Source organism: Urocitellus parryii, chromosome 5, assembly GCF_045843805.1.
Source record: "Urocitellus parryii isolate mUroPar1 chromosome 5, mUroPar1.hap1, whole genome shotgun sequence".
NCBI classification, from domain to species: Eukaryota; Metazoa; Chordata; class Mammalia; order Rodentia; family Sciuridae; genus Urocitellus; species Urocitellus parryii.
In genome coordinates this window covers 73,495,450-73,514,221 of record NC_135535.1, presented here as the reverse complement: position 1 = coordinate 73,514,221, position 18,772 = coordinate 73,495,450, and the positions used below count along the sequence as shown (strand labels likewise).

Below are 18,772 nucleotides of genomic sequence, written 5' to 3'. Positions count from 1 at the left end.
TCCTTGAGGTTTCCTGGCTGGCTTTTATTTAAATGAATCTCTTTAGAGCAATTGGGATTCTAATTTTCTGTTCACAATGACCTAAGTAGAGCACAGTTTATGGTCCTGCCCTTAGTGTGTAGCTAAGATTTTTTTCCATTTAGCACACCAGGTGCTTGTGAAATGACCTCACACGAAAAACATCACATGTACTCACACTTAGGATAGCTTCATGAGAACCTTGCTGGTTCTCATGAATTTTCCCTCTGCAAGTGCTTAATGGTTCTGTTTCTGTGCCACTGCCTAGAACTTGTGTCAAATTCATCCACAGTAATTATCCTAGGGAAGTCCTCTTACTAAATTGCACAACCAAAGAAAGTATTTCTGAGCTAGAAAGCAAGAGTTAAATGCTGAAATAAATGATCAGCTTTCCCAAGGAGAAACCACTGCGTTCTGTTTTCTCCTTGGCATGGGAAGTGTGTAACACTCCAGGTAAGCAGCCCCGTCTCATGCTGGCCAGGAAGTGCGACATGTTCCTAAGGATTACTTCCAGACAGATCTCTGCCAGAACTCAACAGTAGAATATGGAGACTTCTAATGAGCTCTTTCTGTGTGCTACACATAAACTTATCCTCAGAATTTCTTCCTACTTTTGAATTTTCTTCCCTATGAATAGCTATTTCCTGTTGGTGTTCTTTAAATATCTATATCTCTATACTTTGTACTCACCCTTTTCTCTCCATATTAAAATATAAACAGACTTGAAATAAATCTTTCCTTTTCTACTTAAGATTATTGATTTTTCCTAAGAAATTCTGTAGGTAGTTGGGTGCCAAGAATTTCAGTCACCAATCAACCTCTGGGGTACAATAATATAGGAAACAAAAATTGGTACATACAAGCAGAGAAGCTATATCAGACCATTTCTAAGTATTTAGACTCATTCTCTCTCATATCCATGCAGGAGATTTGGCCAAACGTGATATTTTTGACTCCCATATCTCTCCTAAGACAAAAGTAATATCCATCTTGAAACTAATCTTTACATATGATTATGTAAACTGGGATATATGTTATCCACACATATTTCCCTCATTTATTAAAAAAAGTTACATATTATCTCCTCTTGGTTCTCTTCCTCTCTCTCTGCTTAAAATTGAGTTCCTTCAGTAAGAGGAGAGACTTGATTAGTTGTAGGTCTCCTTCCCTTGCTATGAGGTTCTCCACCTTTATGTCAGTCTGGGGTCTTCTAGACAACTTCCCCACAAGCAATCCTGACTCCATAAGCCATTTTTTTTCAGGAGCACGGGAAATTGAAGTTTGGAGGCTCTATGTGGTACCATTCCTAAAATCTTTTCATTTCTTGAGAGGAATCTTCTGAAACACATGACTGTATTTCTTGCCTTAATATCAGTTTGGGCATCAAACTAAATCCTGAGTACAATGGGATCTACCAACCAGTTGGCTAAAATGTTCCTTATTTTGAAAAAGAAAACAGTAAATTACATTTTAATGCCATATTTCTGAGGCAAATTCATTTCATCCTTGGTATGATTCTGACTATAAGTGTTTCTGCAACAACTGATCTGCACCAAGCCTTCCCCAAACAAAAACTAGGACTAATTGGCAGAACTGGAGACCAAGCTCTCCAGAGGGGTTTTCAGAGGAGAAAGATGAATACCAACAGGAAAGGGACTGAAAAGAGAAAATCATATTTTTTCCTGATGGCTAAGAGTTAATAAATAGGAGGTAAATATCTTTCTAAATAGAACCATGTTTACTGCTGTGGATTTAATTATTGTTTATGAATAGATTTGCTTCCTTTAACAAGAAATAACAGGAAAGAGTCTTGCCTTTACTGAGAATTAAAATATGAATGGTGATAACTATAACAATTGCATCAATACTAATGTGTACCAACATTGAATACGATTTTTTGTACCAATCACTTATTTAAACCTTCTGTAACAACCCTCTGCACCATTATTATATGCATTTTAAAGTAGCAAACATAATAACAACTTTAGACTGATATGAATGAGGAATATTTAGATTGATGGCAAGTGAAATGTAGATGAAGAATGGGGACATATGTTCATTTTTGAGAGGAGACCGGGGGGAAGTGTAGTAAGAATTATATTTCAAACAGGAAAGGTGAAGATAACTTGTGTGAAATCATTCAACTCAACTTAGTTAAAGTCAAAATGTGCCCATAGTGGGGAGGAGATGAAATGATTAGGTTCATGTTTGACAAACATATAATTGTATTACAGCTATACTACTAAGAATTATTATAAAGTGAACATAAGCCCTCCAAGGTAAAAGAGAATAAAAATCATAGTCATTATTTTAAAATAAGACTCAGTATAGAATGGAGGAAGTACAGTAGAATCCATGAAGACCCAAATTTATCTTTGAGAAAAAAAAAAAGACCTTGGATTCAATACATACATAACTTTTCTGATACATTTATCAGAAAAAAAAAAACCCACAACAGACCCTTTTCTGTCATTATTCCCCATTTCGGGATCATGGATCCTGTTTTCTAGGTTGACAGATTTTATTTGTGGTTGAAAAAAAAAAAAAAACAATGCACATGAAACTTGTAAAAGTTGGCTTTCTTGTCTATGTTGTAAGCAAGAAACGAAGGTGGTATTTGTATTTGTCAGAGAAGATGTAACATGTGGGTTGGATTATGTGCTTTTTAAACATATGATACGAGGTTAAGAATAAAGATCATAATTGTGGAGGCTGGGATTGTGGCACCGTGGGAGAGTGCTTGACTGGCACTTCTGAGGCAGTGGGTTTGATCCTCAGCAACACATAAAAATAAATAAATAAATTTATTTTTGAAAAAGACCATAATTGTGGTCTAAAGTTGAGATTCCTTGCTTCCTAATCATTGTGTTTATCCTCCTTTCCTCAGCCAGCCTCCCTGAGTCTCACAGGGGAAAACCACAGTAGTCTACTTAATGTTTTACACAGCAATCCTTAGTAAAGGATATTAATTATGGAAAAAATGGTTAGTGCAGCCATATTTTCCATATGTCTCTTATTGAAATAATTTAATAATTCTCTTAGGTAAAACATATGAAATTTTCTTTTCATATATTTTGATTATATATTATATATGAAAATTTTTATTATCTGTCTTGAAATTCAACATTTAAGATTTTAATTTTTAAATACTAAAACAAAAACTAAAAGCTAAATACATTTGATCCTGAAAGTCTAGTTTAAAATACAAACTTTCATTTACTATATCTTTGGAACTTAGAAAAAGTAAAAAAGCAGATTTCAAATGCCATAGGAGACTTTTCTGTGTAGCTTAAAGTTTACTGAAGATCGGTTTCTTTCCCTCATTTTTATTAACAAGTCAAATTTATTCTATGTTAATTTTTAAAAACATTGAAGTATAGTTAAGATATTGCATGAGTTTAGGGTTAGGAAATCTTAGAAAAGAGCTGGAGTTTTGATGAGAAGGTTACTGATGAGTTTCTCCTTTTGATTAGCTAAGCACTGAGATACACCCTGAGTGATGTTTGGGCATCTGAGTCAGACCTACACACAAATATGAAATGATTAAGTGAAAATGCAATCAGCAGTGGCTTGGGAGCATCGCCTGGTGAGAGATAATACTGCAGCCCTCTAATTGGCTCACAGCAAGCATGCAGGATGACGGATTTCAGTTGTGGTATTGCCGGTCCTGCTTCCCCCAGCACTATTATCTCAGAGTGACACTTCCATTACTCTGAGCAGAGAAAGATGAACGTCACCTGTCAGGGGCTGGTTAATTGTGTTGCTAGATGTATGTTGCCAGGGCGCAGGTTGGACATTTATGAACATAACTGCTTCCTCTGATGTCCGCCATCCTTCAGGGATCGATATGGCTCTTACAGTAAGCGCGTAATTGAGTGAAGGCACTTTCCACGGAGGGGCTGAAGATGAGCCCATTGTGTGAGCTTCATTGTCCATACATTTACCATAAATGAGCTGATATTTGCCATTTATTGTGCGCAGCATTGTGGAAATGGAAACTAATGTGCCACTTTCATTTGTTTTCTAGATAAATGGGGAAGATGTCCAGAATCGAGAAGAAGCAGTGGCATTGCTGTCTAGTGATGAGTGTAAGAGAATCGTGCTGCTTGTTGCAAGGCCAGAGATTCAGGTCAGAACGGAGATCAAACGTCCTCAGACTGTACTCGATATTCACTGACTTTGTGGATGAAACTACAATCATTATCTGCTATTCTACATCAAATCAACCTCATAGATACCTGTAAAACCAAGCATACAAAATACAACCAAGACTGATCTTTCCTAATTTACCAACTTTACCAAAAAAAGTATACATTGAAGACTGCCTTATACAGAATGCCAGCTAAATATCCCACTTGAGGATATTTAAAGCACACAAAATTGAATCATTATTCTGTCTTTCCATTTGCCAGTTTTTAAATGAAGTCACACAAATGGTTGACTTTATATGATTTTTAATTTTGTGTGAATCCTCACATTAGCTTCCCATCTAAAAAATACTTAATTGGCATATGAAGGTATGGTGAAAGAATCTCTAATGAGAACATTAGCATATTTAATAGCTGCCATGTAAGGTATTTTATGTAGTTTGGTGTGGTCCCATATATATATTAAGTGAATTTTTTTCCAAGTTCGATATGACAGAAACATTTGTCCAACCAAAAATCTGATGTTTCTAAAGGAGTTCTGTTATATCTTTACCGAGGAAGATGTCATGAAAATAAAGGAGAGGTAATGGTGGAAGAAATGTACTATTGGTACTTCCTTTTATATCCTTTTTATATCCTACCACAATGCAGAAAGGACAATACATTGTCACCGTTCTATCCATCTGTCAGTAGTTTGAGTGAAGTTAGTTATATCGCCATTTGTCTCTTAGGTTATTGATCTGATATTTTTCAGACTCAGTAACTACATACTATCTATAAATTACATTGAGTAAGTGTATTTCAGTGTCAGACTGAGTCCTGACTTGAATATAGTGGTTATAAAAGATCACCCTTTCCGCATATATTTCCTTTATGCCCTTGACCATTCTAAATGGTTCTCATAAAAGTCGGCCATAGCCTGGAGCAGAATAGAGTCACACACCTGAGGTCTTAGGAGTAGGGAAGTGACCCCACACAACTGGCTGGGTTGCCTAGGTGGTAATGAATTTTTGAAATACAAATGAGACTGTAACAATTACCTGGAAATTTCTCAAACCTGTTATCTCACTGATCACATTTTCTTGAAAAAGAACAGAATAAAAGGGCTAAATATTAGTGAAATTCATGGTAAATTGAAATGAACTCAGTCATGCAAAAGAAATCTTTATATTATAAGGTGGTTTCCTGCCCTTTTTGTGTAACTGCTAGAGAAACTCATTAATTTAGAACTGAAGGCATTTCCTTAAACTATGCCACATAACGGCCATAATGTGCTATGAAAAGAATAGAAATTAATGACACAGGACCAGATCCTCTGAATCTTTGATGGAATACATATGCTTGGCAGAACCAGTGGCATCTTTGAATATTTGGCTACACTCCTGGTCTTTCCCTCAAAAGAATCAATATTGGAGAATGAATTTTCAAATGAGACTTACTTTCCCCAATTGATCAAAGATGGTCCTCTGACTCCATAGGATGCTACCCTGCCTGTCAAAATCAGGATGTGCATTAGCTCATTGATCCTAAAGAAGGCTTCATTGCACAGAAAGGAAGCTAATTGCCTATAGAAAATCAGATTTCCAGAGAAATCAGCAAAGAAAATACACACCTTAAAAATGCAATTTAAGCAGACATGATATAAAGTCACTACCCACCCCCCCCAAAAAAAATCAAACAAAAAAGTTGTCTTTATATTACCCATTTTTCCCTATCAAAGTTAATATATCTCACTGCAATTTTTTGCATGCGTATTTTATTCAGGGAGAATGTGGAAGCATTTTGTGTGCTTTTAGAATGTTTTTTAAAAATGCTTCAAATACTCGCTAGATTCTTGGAAATGATCTACAAAGTTGCTAGCGGCAGTATTGTGCATCTGTGCAATATTTTTTAAATAACTCATTTCCTTCATTCCCTGTCACCTCTCTTTCATTTCCTGCCCATTTTCTTCCTCAGACCATTAAAGATATTGCTTTTCTGTCCTATTCCCCTCAGGACATAGGGGCAGAGAGGGTTCTCATAGGAACCTGTAGCCACTACTTTTGAGACAGTGTATATTGTTCCTTTTTCTGCAATGTTACATATTGTCCACTCTGGTGCAGACAGATCCCCACTGTATTATGCAGACAATTCTTCCTTTCCTGCAGCTCAGTTCAAGAGGGATGCCAATCTCTGTTGAAACATTAGACTCAGACAGCATTGAGTGAATGTCTAGGTAGAAAGGGAAATACAATAGGGAAAGAAAGCCAGCAAGAAGAATCTCCGTCTACTTCCCAGCCTGCAGGGAAGTTTATTAAAATAGGCGTGCTGACTATAGATGACATCTCAGGGTTGTATAGTGTTAGCCCATATGAAAAGAGTAATAGGGAATCATTAATTTCTACTCAGTTCTCTTTACCTTTTCTACCACTTCATTTAAACCTCAAAAGACTCTGTTCCATCACTCACTATATCAGTATTAGGAAATATTTTGTTTTGAACTAATTAAAGAAAAAAATCCTTGCTGTGTTCATGAAAAGCAAACATTTTTAGCTTTAAGTAATTTCTTTTAGAGTCGGGCATTTGTAGCTTCATGACACTTAAAAGGGATTACAGAATGTAAATTTGGACAATTATAAATTGGACTGAATTTAAAATTTTAGTCAGCATGACTATCATAGCTCATCTGCATATCAAAGTCAGTGGAGTGCAGTTAGGTCAATTTATTCAGGCCATAATAAGATAAATGAGGGTCAAAATTGTGTCCATACTTTTGGCTCCCGTTGGATTAAAGTTTGTTCTACATGGTCTTTAATAGATAACACAAAATCTATGATTTGCCTTCTTGTTAATGAAAGTGATACATACATGCTCATTCCTCTTTGATGAGGTTTTATTGACCTTACAGGTTTATTTTGTATTTTTTATTTTTTTTTTTAGTTGTGGATGGAAACAATACCTTTATTTTATTTATTGATTTTCACGTGGTGCTGGGGATCAAACCCAATGCCTTACATGTGTGCTAGGCAAGAGCTCTATCACTGAGCTGCAACTCTAGCCTCTTTCAGGTTTGTGTATGTTTTAAAGTTTTAAAAGTTCAATTCAATTTAAAAGCTTATTTTATCAGTTTGTTGGTGAAAGCACTCTATTGTCCATGTTTGCTCACTAGAAAGTCATTTCTTTGTAACACAGAGTAAAGCAGAGTTTTGACAATAACCTAATTCATTTAATAACTATAGACAGCTAATTTATGTAATCCAGCTCCGGAATCCACTTTGAGGCAAATTAGCTGTATTGACTGTAAACACCAATCATATTAGCAAGGTAATCACCAACTTTTCACTTCATTTTGTGGAGGAGACAAAAGCATTTATTCAGTTTCATTTGTGTAAGATTCCCACAAGAACACATGCATCTTGCACCCACAAATAAAGCCCTATATGCTATACACAGCTTCATCGACCATCAACAAGTCTTTTTTTCTAGTAATTGAGCCTCAAAAGTGAATTAATATAGGATGGGATCTGGGGTTGTAGCTCAGTGAGAGAGCACAGGCTTTGTATGCATGAGGCCCTAGGTTTGATACCCAGTGCCTGAGAAAATAAACAAACAGACATAATACAGCATTGATGTATTTTTCCTGTCCATTATTTACAAATGAAATAGATGTTAGATCCATCTTGTCAACTATCTTGTTACCTTGGGAATTACCCGTCTAAAAGTAAAAAACGAAAACAAAGAAACAACAAAAACAGGATGAGGGTTACATCAGCCTGTGGGGTGACTTTGCAGATGATCTCATTGGGGGTTGTTGTAAGGGAAAAAAGCACCTAATTGCCCCATAGTCCTATTAGTATCATTGCAGTTCTTTCAACTCAGGGACTGTTGGAAGTAATGAGCATGACAGCTGTGGATTATGCAGTATGCTTTTCATACATTTTGAAAGAAGGTAATGTTCTATGCTGTGAGATTTACTCAGTTATGGGAGAAAATCTGTAGCACTGTTACAGGAAAGGATAAAAGAATCCAATTTTATTTTTTGTATTACCTTTTCTTCTTTCTGAGAGGTGAACTATAGGAGGCTGGTATTCTGAAGAGAATCATTATGATAAAAGGAACTGGTCAGGCATCGCCACTTAAGTTTACCCTATTTTAGCATGAGTTCTCACTAACATAATATAATGTACTAATATATTATTTTGCAGCTGGATGAAGGCTGGCTGGAAGATGAAAGGAATGAATTCTTAGAGGAGTTAAACTTAGAAATGTTGGAAGAACAGCATAATGAAGCAATGCAGCACACTGCCAATGAGGTGGAGCAGGTAGGGCCAACAATTTGAATGACAGCATTTGAAATGTTGCTAGTTCTTTCTTTAAATGTAGAACCATAAATGGAGAAAAAAAAACACAATCTAAGGGTTTGATCAAACATCTCTGTAATGGTAATTTTTTAGAGCAAATGATCATCTCAAATGAAGCCGGAGGAATACATTTTTTTTTTCTGTTAAGAATATTTCTAGCTTGAGAAGCTCAGAGACTGTTGTTAATAGAGTACAATAGTATTCAAATGTTGACCCAGGTACTGTTTCAACCTAATTACAGAAATTTATAGTAAAACCGTGAGCTGCTTGCTAATATGCTAGCTGGAGACGAACTATATCCCATGAGGCAAACCTTCAAAAAGTAACATTTAAACTTTACAATGTTAATGTATCTGTTTGAGTATTTAGGTTATGACTATTGGATAATAATGAGACATGATGTAAGCCATCAATCTTATCTGCATGTTCGGTGGCATGATTACATCTGTATACCCCTGAATAATCAGACTTATCTTTGGTCCAATGGCTGCTGTTGACACATTGTGCAACATCTTCTGTGATATCATTTGAGATTTTGATATCATTTGGTCTTAAAGTCACCCACTCATTTAACAAAAATTTTTAGTTTCTATTACGTTCCAAGTACCACACTTGAATACTCAGAATGCAAAAAATAAAACATTTTTTGTAAAAACTGACAGAATTTCTGTTCTTAAATAACTAATCAATAGTAAAAGATCACAGAGTGGCTATGGCAAAGTGAGGCTTGGCATCTTTTTCATTATTTTTACTTTCTCACTATATAAAACCAATATCAAATAATTTGGATTTTTAAATTCATGATATTCATCTGCTTGATGTAATTTTGTTACCACTTCAATCTCAGTTTACTGTTTTGTTTAATTATCATCCTATTTTAAATATTAATTCTTAATACTTCTAAAAAATAATTTTTAAAAAATCCTGACAGGCTTATCCACATGAAACAAACATTCTGTCACTTAACCCAGCTGAATAATGAAATGTGTTTACATGCTAACATCTCAGGACAAACGTGTGGGTGCGCATGTCCATATATTAATAAATCATCAGTTCGCAAACTACACATTTGCCTAGCCATGTGTGATGTACTCATGTGCTGACCATTGCCCCTTGGATACCACACAGCCTGCAGTTTATGCTCAGAAGTGACTCTGCTATTGTGTTCATTGCTTTTCAATACAGGTGAGACAGACTGAAATTTTTATGTATGACTTCAACACTGGCCACAAATAAAGATATTTTTGGTGGCAGTTCCTAGTTGTAAGCAAGAAAGTCCTCGCTCCAGGCTTTTTCTCTCTCAGATACAAAATGTGACCTGATACAGAATTGACAGGAGGATGTTGAAAAAGGGAAGGGAGAAATCCTGCCCAGGTGAAGTGATATGGTGTCAAATGCTGCCTACTCATCAGACGTAATACAAATGTTAGGTCTTTTGAGGTAACATTAGATGTCCCTGAGGTTAGATTCTTATTGTGTGGAAATTTTTCTTCACCCATGAAACTGAAAAATGATGAGAAGTACAGAAACCTTTAAAAGTCTTTTGCCCCTATAAACAATAATACTACATTAGAAATGTCTTGGTAGAAACATTGCCTGTCACTGTAATAATTCCATAGGGAAATGATAAATGACAGAGCAGCATTACATTAGAAGCCAGGAATTCTAGGTCTGAGAATGGAAAACTATTTTGCCCATTATTCATAGACCAGTAACAAAAGAAAAGGGAATTTAATTAAAATTAAATATCTAACTATACATATGCCTACTGATATGAAAAAGTTTCATTTTCCATATTCTTCCTAGCCCGTATGGCTGCTACTGAAATATTGTGCAACATCTCCCTTAGCATAATTTGACTACAGTACTTCAACTGCATGTAAAGAAAAAACAAACTAGTCTTCCTGTAGTTTTTTCAGTTCATTACAAAATATGTGAAAAATATCATTGTAATTAGTGTGATAAACTCAAATATACGATATCAATAATGTCTGAGGCACAGTAGGCAGACCTCAACACATTTGATACTATTGTGACCTTATAGTCAGAGATGCCAGAAGTTGCAAGAAGTTTCCACTGTCAGTTATGATCACTTATAACTTTGTTATCAATAAAACATTTAAAATCAATATGTCCTAGGGCTGGGGATATAGCTCAGTGGTAGAGTGCTTACCTGGCACATGCAAGACCCTGGGTTCAATCTCTAGCACCACAAAAAGAAGAACCAAAATCAGTAATTTTATTTTTTCTGGTGATGGTAGTGGTGGGGTGGGTACCAGGGATTGAACCCGGCGGCACTCAACCACTGCGCCACATCCCCAGCCCTTTTTTGTATTTTATTTAGAGATAGGGTCTCACTGAGTTGCTTAGCACCTCACCATTGTTGAGGAAAATCAGTATGTTTTTAACAAATGAGGAAAAGTTTTCTAGGAAAAGATTAAGAATCCTAGAATATGACATGATACACGACCATCTTTTCCCTCCAAATTATGTTACATTTGTTATGTGGAACAAAATAGCAATTACCTAGAGAAATCTTTTTAGACTTGTTTTTAATACCTTTTATTACACATTCCATCCCTCTTTAGCATTAACAGTTTTTACTATATTTAATTATGTAATTATACCTGTTAGAGAAAAGAAATAAATATATGCTGTAGTAAATAAACTTAGATGTAAGGCAAATATAATCTAGAACTGCCCTGTTACTATTGTATAATTTTTATATGATGTGCCAGAGGAGAAAATCACTTAACCCCATTCACAGAGAAAGAACTACATATGCACCTCATTAGGGCAGAGACAAATTATTCTCTATAAAAGGCAAAATCTAACAGGGAGTAGTTATGCATATGTGTGTGTGTGTATAAACAAAGTATATTCATGACCAAATCAAACAAGTTAAGGTCACCTGCTAATATTCATTTACAACTCTTATGCTTTGGACCAAATGTTTCAAGTAAAGCAATTCCCTTGTCACTTTGTTTGCTTAAATTAAAAAAAAAAAAAAGAAAGAAAAATACGTTCTTTGAGATTTCTTTATCTCAATGAATCTCGGAGTTAATTCTTAGATATTGCCCTTTTAGTTAGGACTAACTGAAATAACAAACTTCTGAGCAACCTTGAATAATCAACAGATTAGAAAGAGAGCTAAAAGCCTTTGCATGTTAACTCTATAATTGTAGTTCTAAGAATTATCTTAAAGGTAATTATGAGAGATTTTTAAATCAGGTATGCCAATCCAAAAATAGTAAAACAGGTGCAAAGAAACAAAAGTGAATTTACTGGGGGGTGGGAGGGGGAAACCATAAGACATTAACATGAGCTCAATTACGTTATAAAGGTATAGGGGAAACCCGACCAAAAAGAGGGAAGTGGCCGCAGGAACCCCGCCCAAACTATTCCTAGGAATTCTGGAGGCAGCTTACTTTGATGGGTTTGAATTAATTTCTGTCCAGTGATGTCTCCAGGACCATTATTTGAGAAGCTTATCTATCTGATAACTACAACGAGAGTGAGTGTTCAGAAAACCTTTCAGTCCAATAATATGCTCCTTTTTGGGGATTCTTTCTCAGAGTCACCAATGGGCCAGATATCCCCTTTTGTGTGTCTCAGAAAACCCCAAACACCAAGGGGTGTGAGATGGCTCAAAGTATTAGGACCACTCTCATGGGAGTCCCTCAGTTGAGTTGTGAAAGTGCCCTCCACACCAGGAGTAGGGTGTGTTCTTCAGAGGAGGTTCCCTATTAGGCCATTGCATATTAGAGGTGAGTTACCTCCATAAAAATCTAGTCACCTGTGGGGACAGAGAAGGCTGCAGGGGGCATTCATCTCTTTCCTTTTGTGTCCAGGGACCTTCAAGTAGATAAATATTCTAATAGGACTATGTTAGCCACCAAATAATGTCTTACCTTCAAAATGATTATTACAAACACATTTTTTTACGATCATTACAGACTACCAGTAATAGGCAAAAAATAAAAATAAAACAATTACATTAAGTCATAGTGTCCTCCAGAGCAGACCAGAAAACTACTAAGTAGCCCATCAGTGAATCCTTATTATTTTCACTCTAAATACAGACTCCAGAAATTGGAAAATACCAGGACTCCCACAGAGATTATTTCATCTCAAAAGTCAAAACTAGAGGGGCCATTCATACCCTTAAATCAGAGAGAGAGTTCAGTTTGAGGCAGAGTTGTTCTTAATAGTCTTACTCTCCCAGTGACTTCTTGTTCTTGGGAGCAGTTCAGTTTTACAAAAATAAAGCAGGCTCAGATGGTTAGCAATGCTGCAGAGGAAGTATGCTCAAGCAGTTGCACCTTCCAGACTAACATCAGTCCAAGTGGCCACCAAAGTTCAGCAACCACAACTGCACCCTGCTGAAAGACAAAAGAACCCCAGAGAGGCTGTCCCAGGGCTCAAGGTCTATCTGGACCACTAGAAATGTTATTAAACAAGCAACCACTGCCCAGAACACATGGAAGCCAATATAATGCACCAAGCTTTTGCACAAATAAAAAAAATATTTATTGTGTTGTCAATCAAAAAAGGGTCCAAGAGCTAAAAAGGAACTGAAATCTGCTTCCCCGGTTAGTTGGAGCAGGGGAACTTACAGGGAGGAAGTAAATTTGCTTACTGTTTGGATTGGCATGCCTCTTCACATGCCTCTTCATAAATTGGGTGTGTTAGGTTCTGTGCAGGATCATTTGAGTTTTTGACATCATCAACCACACAACCTGGCTTCTTCTGCTCATTTCCATTCTTAAAAAGCTGGTTCCAAAGCCTAAGAATGGTTACTGCCAGGCCTGGAGGCTTTTCCTGGTATAACTAAAGAACTTTGTTATTGAAGGAATTTATGTCCAAATGGGTCCAGGCCTTAGCTGATTTTACTTGCAATGCACCAATTCTTATATCTGAAAGAAATTACTGGTTGAAAGTAGAAAAATATTTTTATGTAACTGAAATGAGCCCTAAGAAATTGTTGTTGCTTTTGAGAGACATGATTTCAAGATGCACTGAGGTCAACACATGTACCCAAGAATATGCCATGCTGGCAACAATAAGAAGTTCCAGGAGATACAGCTTTGCCTCTTATCCCTCTCTGTTAGTAATAACCTGAATTCATCTGGGATTAACCTTCCACATCTATAGATGGAAAGATTTTGGGCTCTCATACACAAAGTAAAACTCATCCTGCAATTTTGTAGTGTTGGGCTTACGATTGTCAGCATATTACTAAGTCAATAAAGTTGGCTCTAAACTTGAAGAAAACTCAAAAGAAAAAAAAATAAGTGACTATGGCCTCTGAACTCCAGGTCTCATATAGCTGAAGACCATCAACATATTGTGTCTTATCTTTTTATGTATTTCCCTCTCAGAGATTCATAACGGTGTTTCATTTATACATCTTCATCTCAGAGATTCTCAAATAGGAGAAAAATCTATAAAAGCAATTCCCATGTCACTTTGTTTGCTTAAATTAAAAAAAAAAAAGAATCACTCATTTACATGGGTCCTCTTATTTATACCCAAGTGAATATCACAGGCACAACCAAGCAACTTTCATTTTCTCTATTTCATTGCCTAAAAGGTTTCCATGAGCTAATTGTCCTTATTCCTGATACTAATCTATATCTTTATATAGATACTAAAATTAGAGCAGCTTTCTAGGAATTGCATTTTGCCAAGAAGCATTGTTTTACAAGCAATTTTCAACAATCAATGTTTTTCAAAATCATTTTCCTTTGTTCTCTCAACTTTATTTTCTCAGCCAAAAAAGCAAGAAGAAGAAGAAGGCACAACAGACACAGCAACATCCTCCTCCAACAACCACGAGAAGGACAGTGGGGTGGGGCGCACAGATGAGAGCCTGAGAAATGAGGAGAGTTCAGAGCAGGAGAACGCAGCAGAGGACCCCAGTGGTCCATCTTTGAAGAGCAAGAGAGAGCTGGGGCAAAGCCAAGACACCCTAGGAAGCGTGGAACTTCAGTGCAACGAGAGCTTTGTGTGCGGTGAATACATTGACTCAGACTGTGTTGGCAACCACGATGAGGAGTGTGAAAGATTCCGGCAGCTCTTGGAGCTCAAATGCAAGATTCAAAACCATGGAGAGTATGACCTGTATTACTCAAGCAGCACAATTGAGTGCAATCAGGGGGAGCAAGAGGGAGTGGAGCATGAGCTACAGTTACTTAATGAAGAGCTAAGAAACATTGAACTTGAGTGCCAGAATATTATGCAGGCTCACAGGCTCCAGAAAGTGACAGACCAATATGGAGACATCTGGGCTTTACATGATGGAGGCTTCCGAAACTACAACACCAGCCTCGATATGCAAAGGGGGAAATTAGATGACATCATAGAACACCCAGAGAAGTCAGACAAGGACAGTTCTAGTGCTTATAACACAGCTGAGAGCTGCAGAAGTACACCACTAACCGTAGACCGTTCCCCTGACAGTTCCCTTCCCAGATTGATCAACCTCACCAATAAGAAAAACCTGAGAAGCACAATTGCCACCCACCAAGCACCTTCTGGACAGAATAGCAAAGAGTCGACCTCCACCAAAGCCAAAACCACTGAACAAGTCTGTAGCCTTGAAAGCCAGGAGAAGAGTTTGGAAAGCAGCACGCTTCCAGATCATGAGAAGACAGTCAGTGAACACGTCCCTTACCTCTCTCCTTACCACAGCTCTTCCTATAGGTATGCAAACATCCCAGCCCACGCTCGCCATTATCAAAGCTACATGCAGTTAATCCAACAGAAGTCTGCGGTGGAGTATGCCCAGAGCCAGCTCAGTTTGGTGAGCATGTGCAAGGAATCTCAGAAGGGTTCCGAGCCCAAGATGGAGTGGAAGGTAAAAATTAGGAGTGACGGGACCCGGTACATCACCAAGAGACCAGTGCGAGACCGAATTCTGAAGGAACGTGCCTTAAAGATCAAGGAGGAGCGGAGTGGCATGACCACAGACGATGACACCATGAGTGAGATGAAAATGGGGCGCTACTGGAGCAAAGAGGAGAGGAAGCAGCACCTGGTTCGGGCCAAAGAGCAGCGGAGGCGGCGGGAGTTCATGATGCGGAGCCGGCTGGAATGCCTTAAGGAGAGTCCTCAGAGTGGCAGCGAGGGCAAGAAGGAGATCAACATCATTGAACTGAGTCACAAAAAGATGATGAAAAAGAGAAACAAGAAAATTTTGGATAACTGGATGACAATCCAAGAACTGATGACCCATGGCGCCAAGTCTCCCGATGGCACAAGAGTTCATAATGCCTTCTTGTCTGTCACCACCGTATGACCAAATGAATGGAATGCAACTGATTTTCAGAGGGTGCTACCAGTTTCGGTAGAGTATGATTGCCTCGTTCAATGTGGCGTTTTTATATATATTTTGTGACTCTTTATAGTTTAAATTTTTTGTAAGCAAAATAACCTGGTAATTTTTCATTTGTTTTTCATATGCCAGTACCTTCTTTTTTGGCTGAGATCTTTTCCTTAACTTGTGATATATTCATATTACTCATTTATAAAAAACAAAACAAAACAAAAAAATGAAAGGAAAGAAAACAAGCAAAAAAAAAAAAACTTGAACAAAAATACTGAGAAGCCAATTAATTTCCTACCTTGATGTATCTATTGTAAGTTAAAAATCTGGATTTATTTCTCTAGTTTACTTATTTTCTACTTTAATAATTCAATGCCAAAACAATTTCTATGCTTGCTTCTTTGCATAATATGTACTAATTTGAACCTGTTAATAAATCACATGCCACATCCTGTTTACACATATAAACACCTCTTTTTAACACCTTGTACTTTTAACCCATAAATGGCCATTGTCTTTGTCTCAGTAAAGTGTAGGTGGACAATCTTCCTGTGATTTGTAGTGACATTGGTCATGTAGCTAGGTAATTGTGATAACTGTGACAATAAAAAAGAAATAAATTATTGATTATCCTTAAGAAAAGTTATCAAGGAGTGTTTTATTTTCATTGTCCACTGTGGTTAACAGATATAAATTAGTTATACATGTATACTATTTAGAAGACTCCTAATTGTGGATTATAAACTGTGTACATTTCTATCACTGTTTTTTTTCAATAAAGTTGTCTTGAACCACTTCTTATATAGATCATTGTGTGACATATTCCTTCCAGGATCACATTAGATATGTACAGTGCCTAACAGATGCTAACTAAACATTCAGTATATATTCATGCTCCTCTTGCCTGCCACTCATGTCATACAAAGCCAAGAAAAAAATCAGGGAAGATGGAAACAGGATCGGTAAAGTGCTTGAGATTATTTATAATGATAGGATGTATTTTAGTCTGCTCAGGCAGCTATAACAAAATAGCATCAACTGGGTGGCTTAAACAACAGGAATTTCTCACAGTTCTCGAGCCGGAAAGTGAAAATCAAATGTGCCGGGGTTAGAGTTTTCAGCATATGAATTTTTGGAGGACAAAATTTAGTCCTTAGCACTTAGTTCATTTATTGAGTTGTTAATTCAGGAATAAATTTTGGAAAACCATCTCGGCACTAATTTTCAACAGAATCAAATGCCTTATATGTCAGTTTATTAAAAAGTAAGATTGTTAGATGATTAGACAGATTTTTTTTTAAATCTAGTTTTTCTTCATTTGAACCGATAAATCATATCATAGGTTAATCAATCACAAGCTCCCAGAGTGAAAGGCCAGATCAACTGTGTGCATGCAAACATGAGTTTGATTCTATTTTCATTCATCCCAACGTGTCATTTTGATAGAATGGATACACAACATCTGGATATTTCCGAAGCTTCTTTCCTGTACAAAACCCACAGTGTCGTCCTATCACCTCTTGAATTAGACTCTGATGCCTTGCATTATATTCAAGGCCCTCCATGAACCTGCAGCTTTGCCTACTGTTCCTCCAATACAGATCTTTTCTGAATTATTCCTAGCTCCTGTTCTTCCTGCTGAAGTTATGTTATTTTCTGTCTGAGATTTCTAGCAAATCCTATTCCTCGCTTAGATGGTGACACATTTTCTTGTTGGAGCCTGTTTGATTACATGGGACTTTCTCAGGTCTGTGGCATACATGAGTGTGCATTTTGTTTTACCCTGGAAATTTTATTCTTTGATTATTAAATCATATGCATAAAACTTATTGTGTCCCTACATAGATTTCAAGTTCATGAAGGGAGGTCACTGTGTCCTCCTCTGTCTTTGTAAGCCTCTGGTAGAATGCCATTTGAATAATGATGTCTACTAGTTGAGCTAGATTACTTTATTCATTTCTCTCATCCACATATTAGTCCTTATGCTACTGCTTTCCTTACTCGTCTAACCTTTCCAATTCTTGCCTTTTGAAGGGATATCACAGAGGAAAACTAACTTATAAATAATGAAAAGCTGGAACCAAAATTTTTGAAATAATAGTAGTAACAGCAAAGTAAGTCAACTGAAAAAAAGTCCTCACTTCTAATTTTACCCACTGTTAATACAATAGCCTAGCCAAGAGTACTCTGCATACACCCAGAGTTAACATTTGACATTATATTTAAATAAGAATACCTGCCTGGCTTAAGAGTTCAGTTCTTTCAATACCTAAACGTGTGATTACTGCAACTTGAACCAACATGTGGATTTTCCTAAAGAAGCATTTATACATCTCACAGAATGCAGTGTTTCCAAAGTTACCAGCTTAGTTTTTATTTTAGGAAGGACAAGTAGACTTGCCAATTTAAAAAAAAAAAGTGACAATGTTTTTCATGTTTGTGTTTATGCAGTTCTACAAGTTGAGAAATGTTTCTCTTTTAAAAATCAGTGAAAATCTAAAATGTGTTATGCTTTATCTTTCCATATAATCTACCTTCATGTTAAACATGTCTTTTTGGTAAATGAAAAATAAATCTGTTGCCGAACCAAAAAAAAAAATTAATTGGCTATATGTTGGATATCTTATTTCAGTTCAGAAAAAAAAATATGTCAGTGAAAAAAAAATATTTTACTTGGGCTTTCCTTTGAAATTTCAATTTTTATTGCCTTTTAAATTCAAAATGTGACATCAGTTTATGTTAGCCATATGCCAAAGACCCAAGGGGACAGGAGAAACTGTATATGCAATGGCTATTTATTTCTTCATCACATGCCATGAAGAAGGCCTCTGTGGCCATCATATATTGTGCAGACTTTCCCTTTAAAAAAAAAAAAATACAGTAGGGTGATGTCCTTCAGGCCCATCTACATCATCCACCTAAACTCCATCTCCATCCCT

At 36.6% G+C, this 18,772-nt stretch overlaps 1 protein-coding gene across 2 annotated transcripts in view; it reads left to right on the top strand.

Moving 5' to 3' along the window:
- Nucleotides 1–15,806, top strand: part of Pdzrn4 (PDZ domain containing ring finger 4) — a 359,845-nt gene extending 344,039 nt beyond the window's left edge. For both annotated transcript variants that reach the window (XM_026408516.2, XM_026408517.2), the window contains 3 exons: nucleotides 4,046–4,147; nucleotides 8,351–8,467; nucleotides 14,280–15,806. In XM_026408516.2, coding sequence (XP_026264301.1) covers nucleotides 4,046–4,147; nucleotides 8,351–8,467; nucleotides 14,280–15,806 — 1,746 coding nt within the window. The remainder of the gene's footprint in view (nucleotides 1–4,045; nucleotides 4,148–8,350; nucleotides 8,468–14,279) is intronic.
- The last annotated feature ends 2,966 nt before the right edge of the window (nucleotides 15,807–18,772 follow it).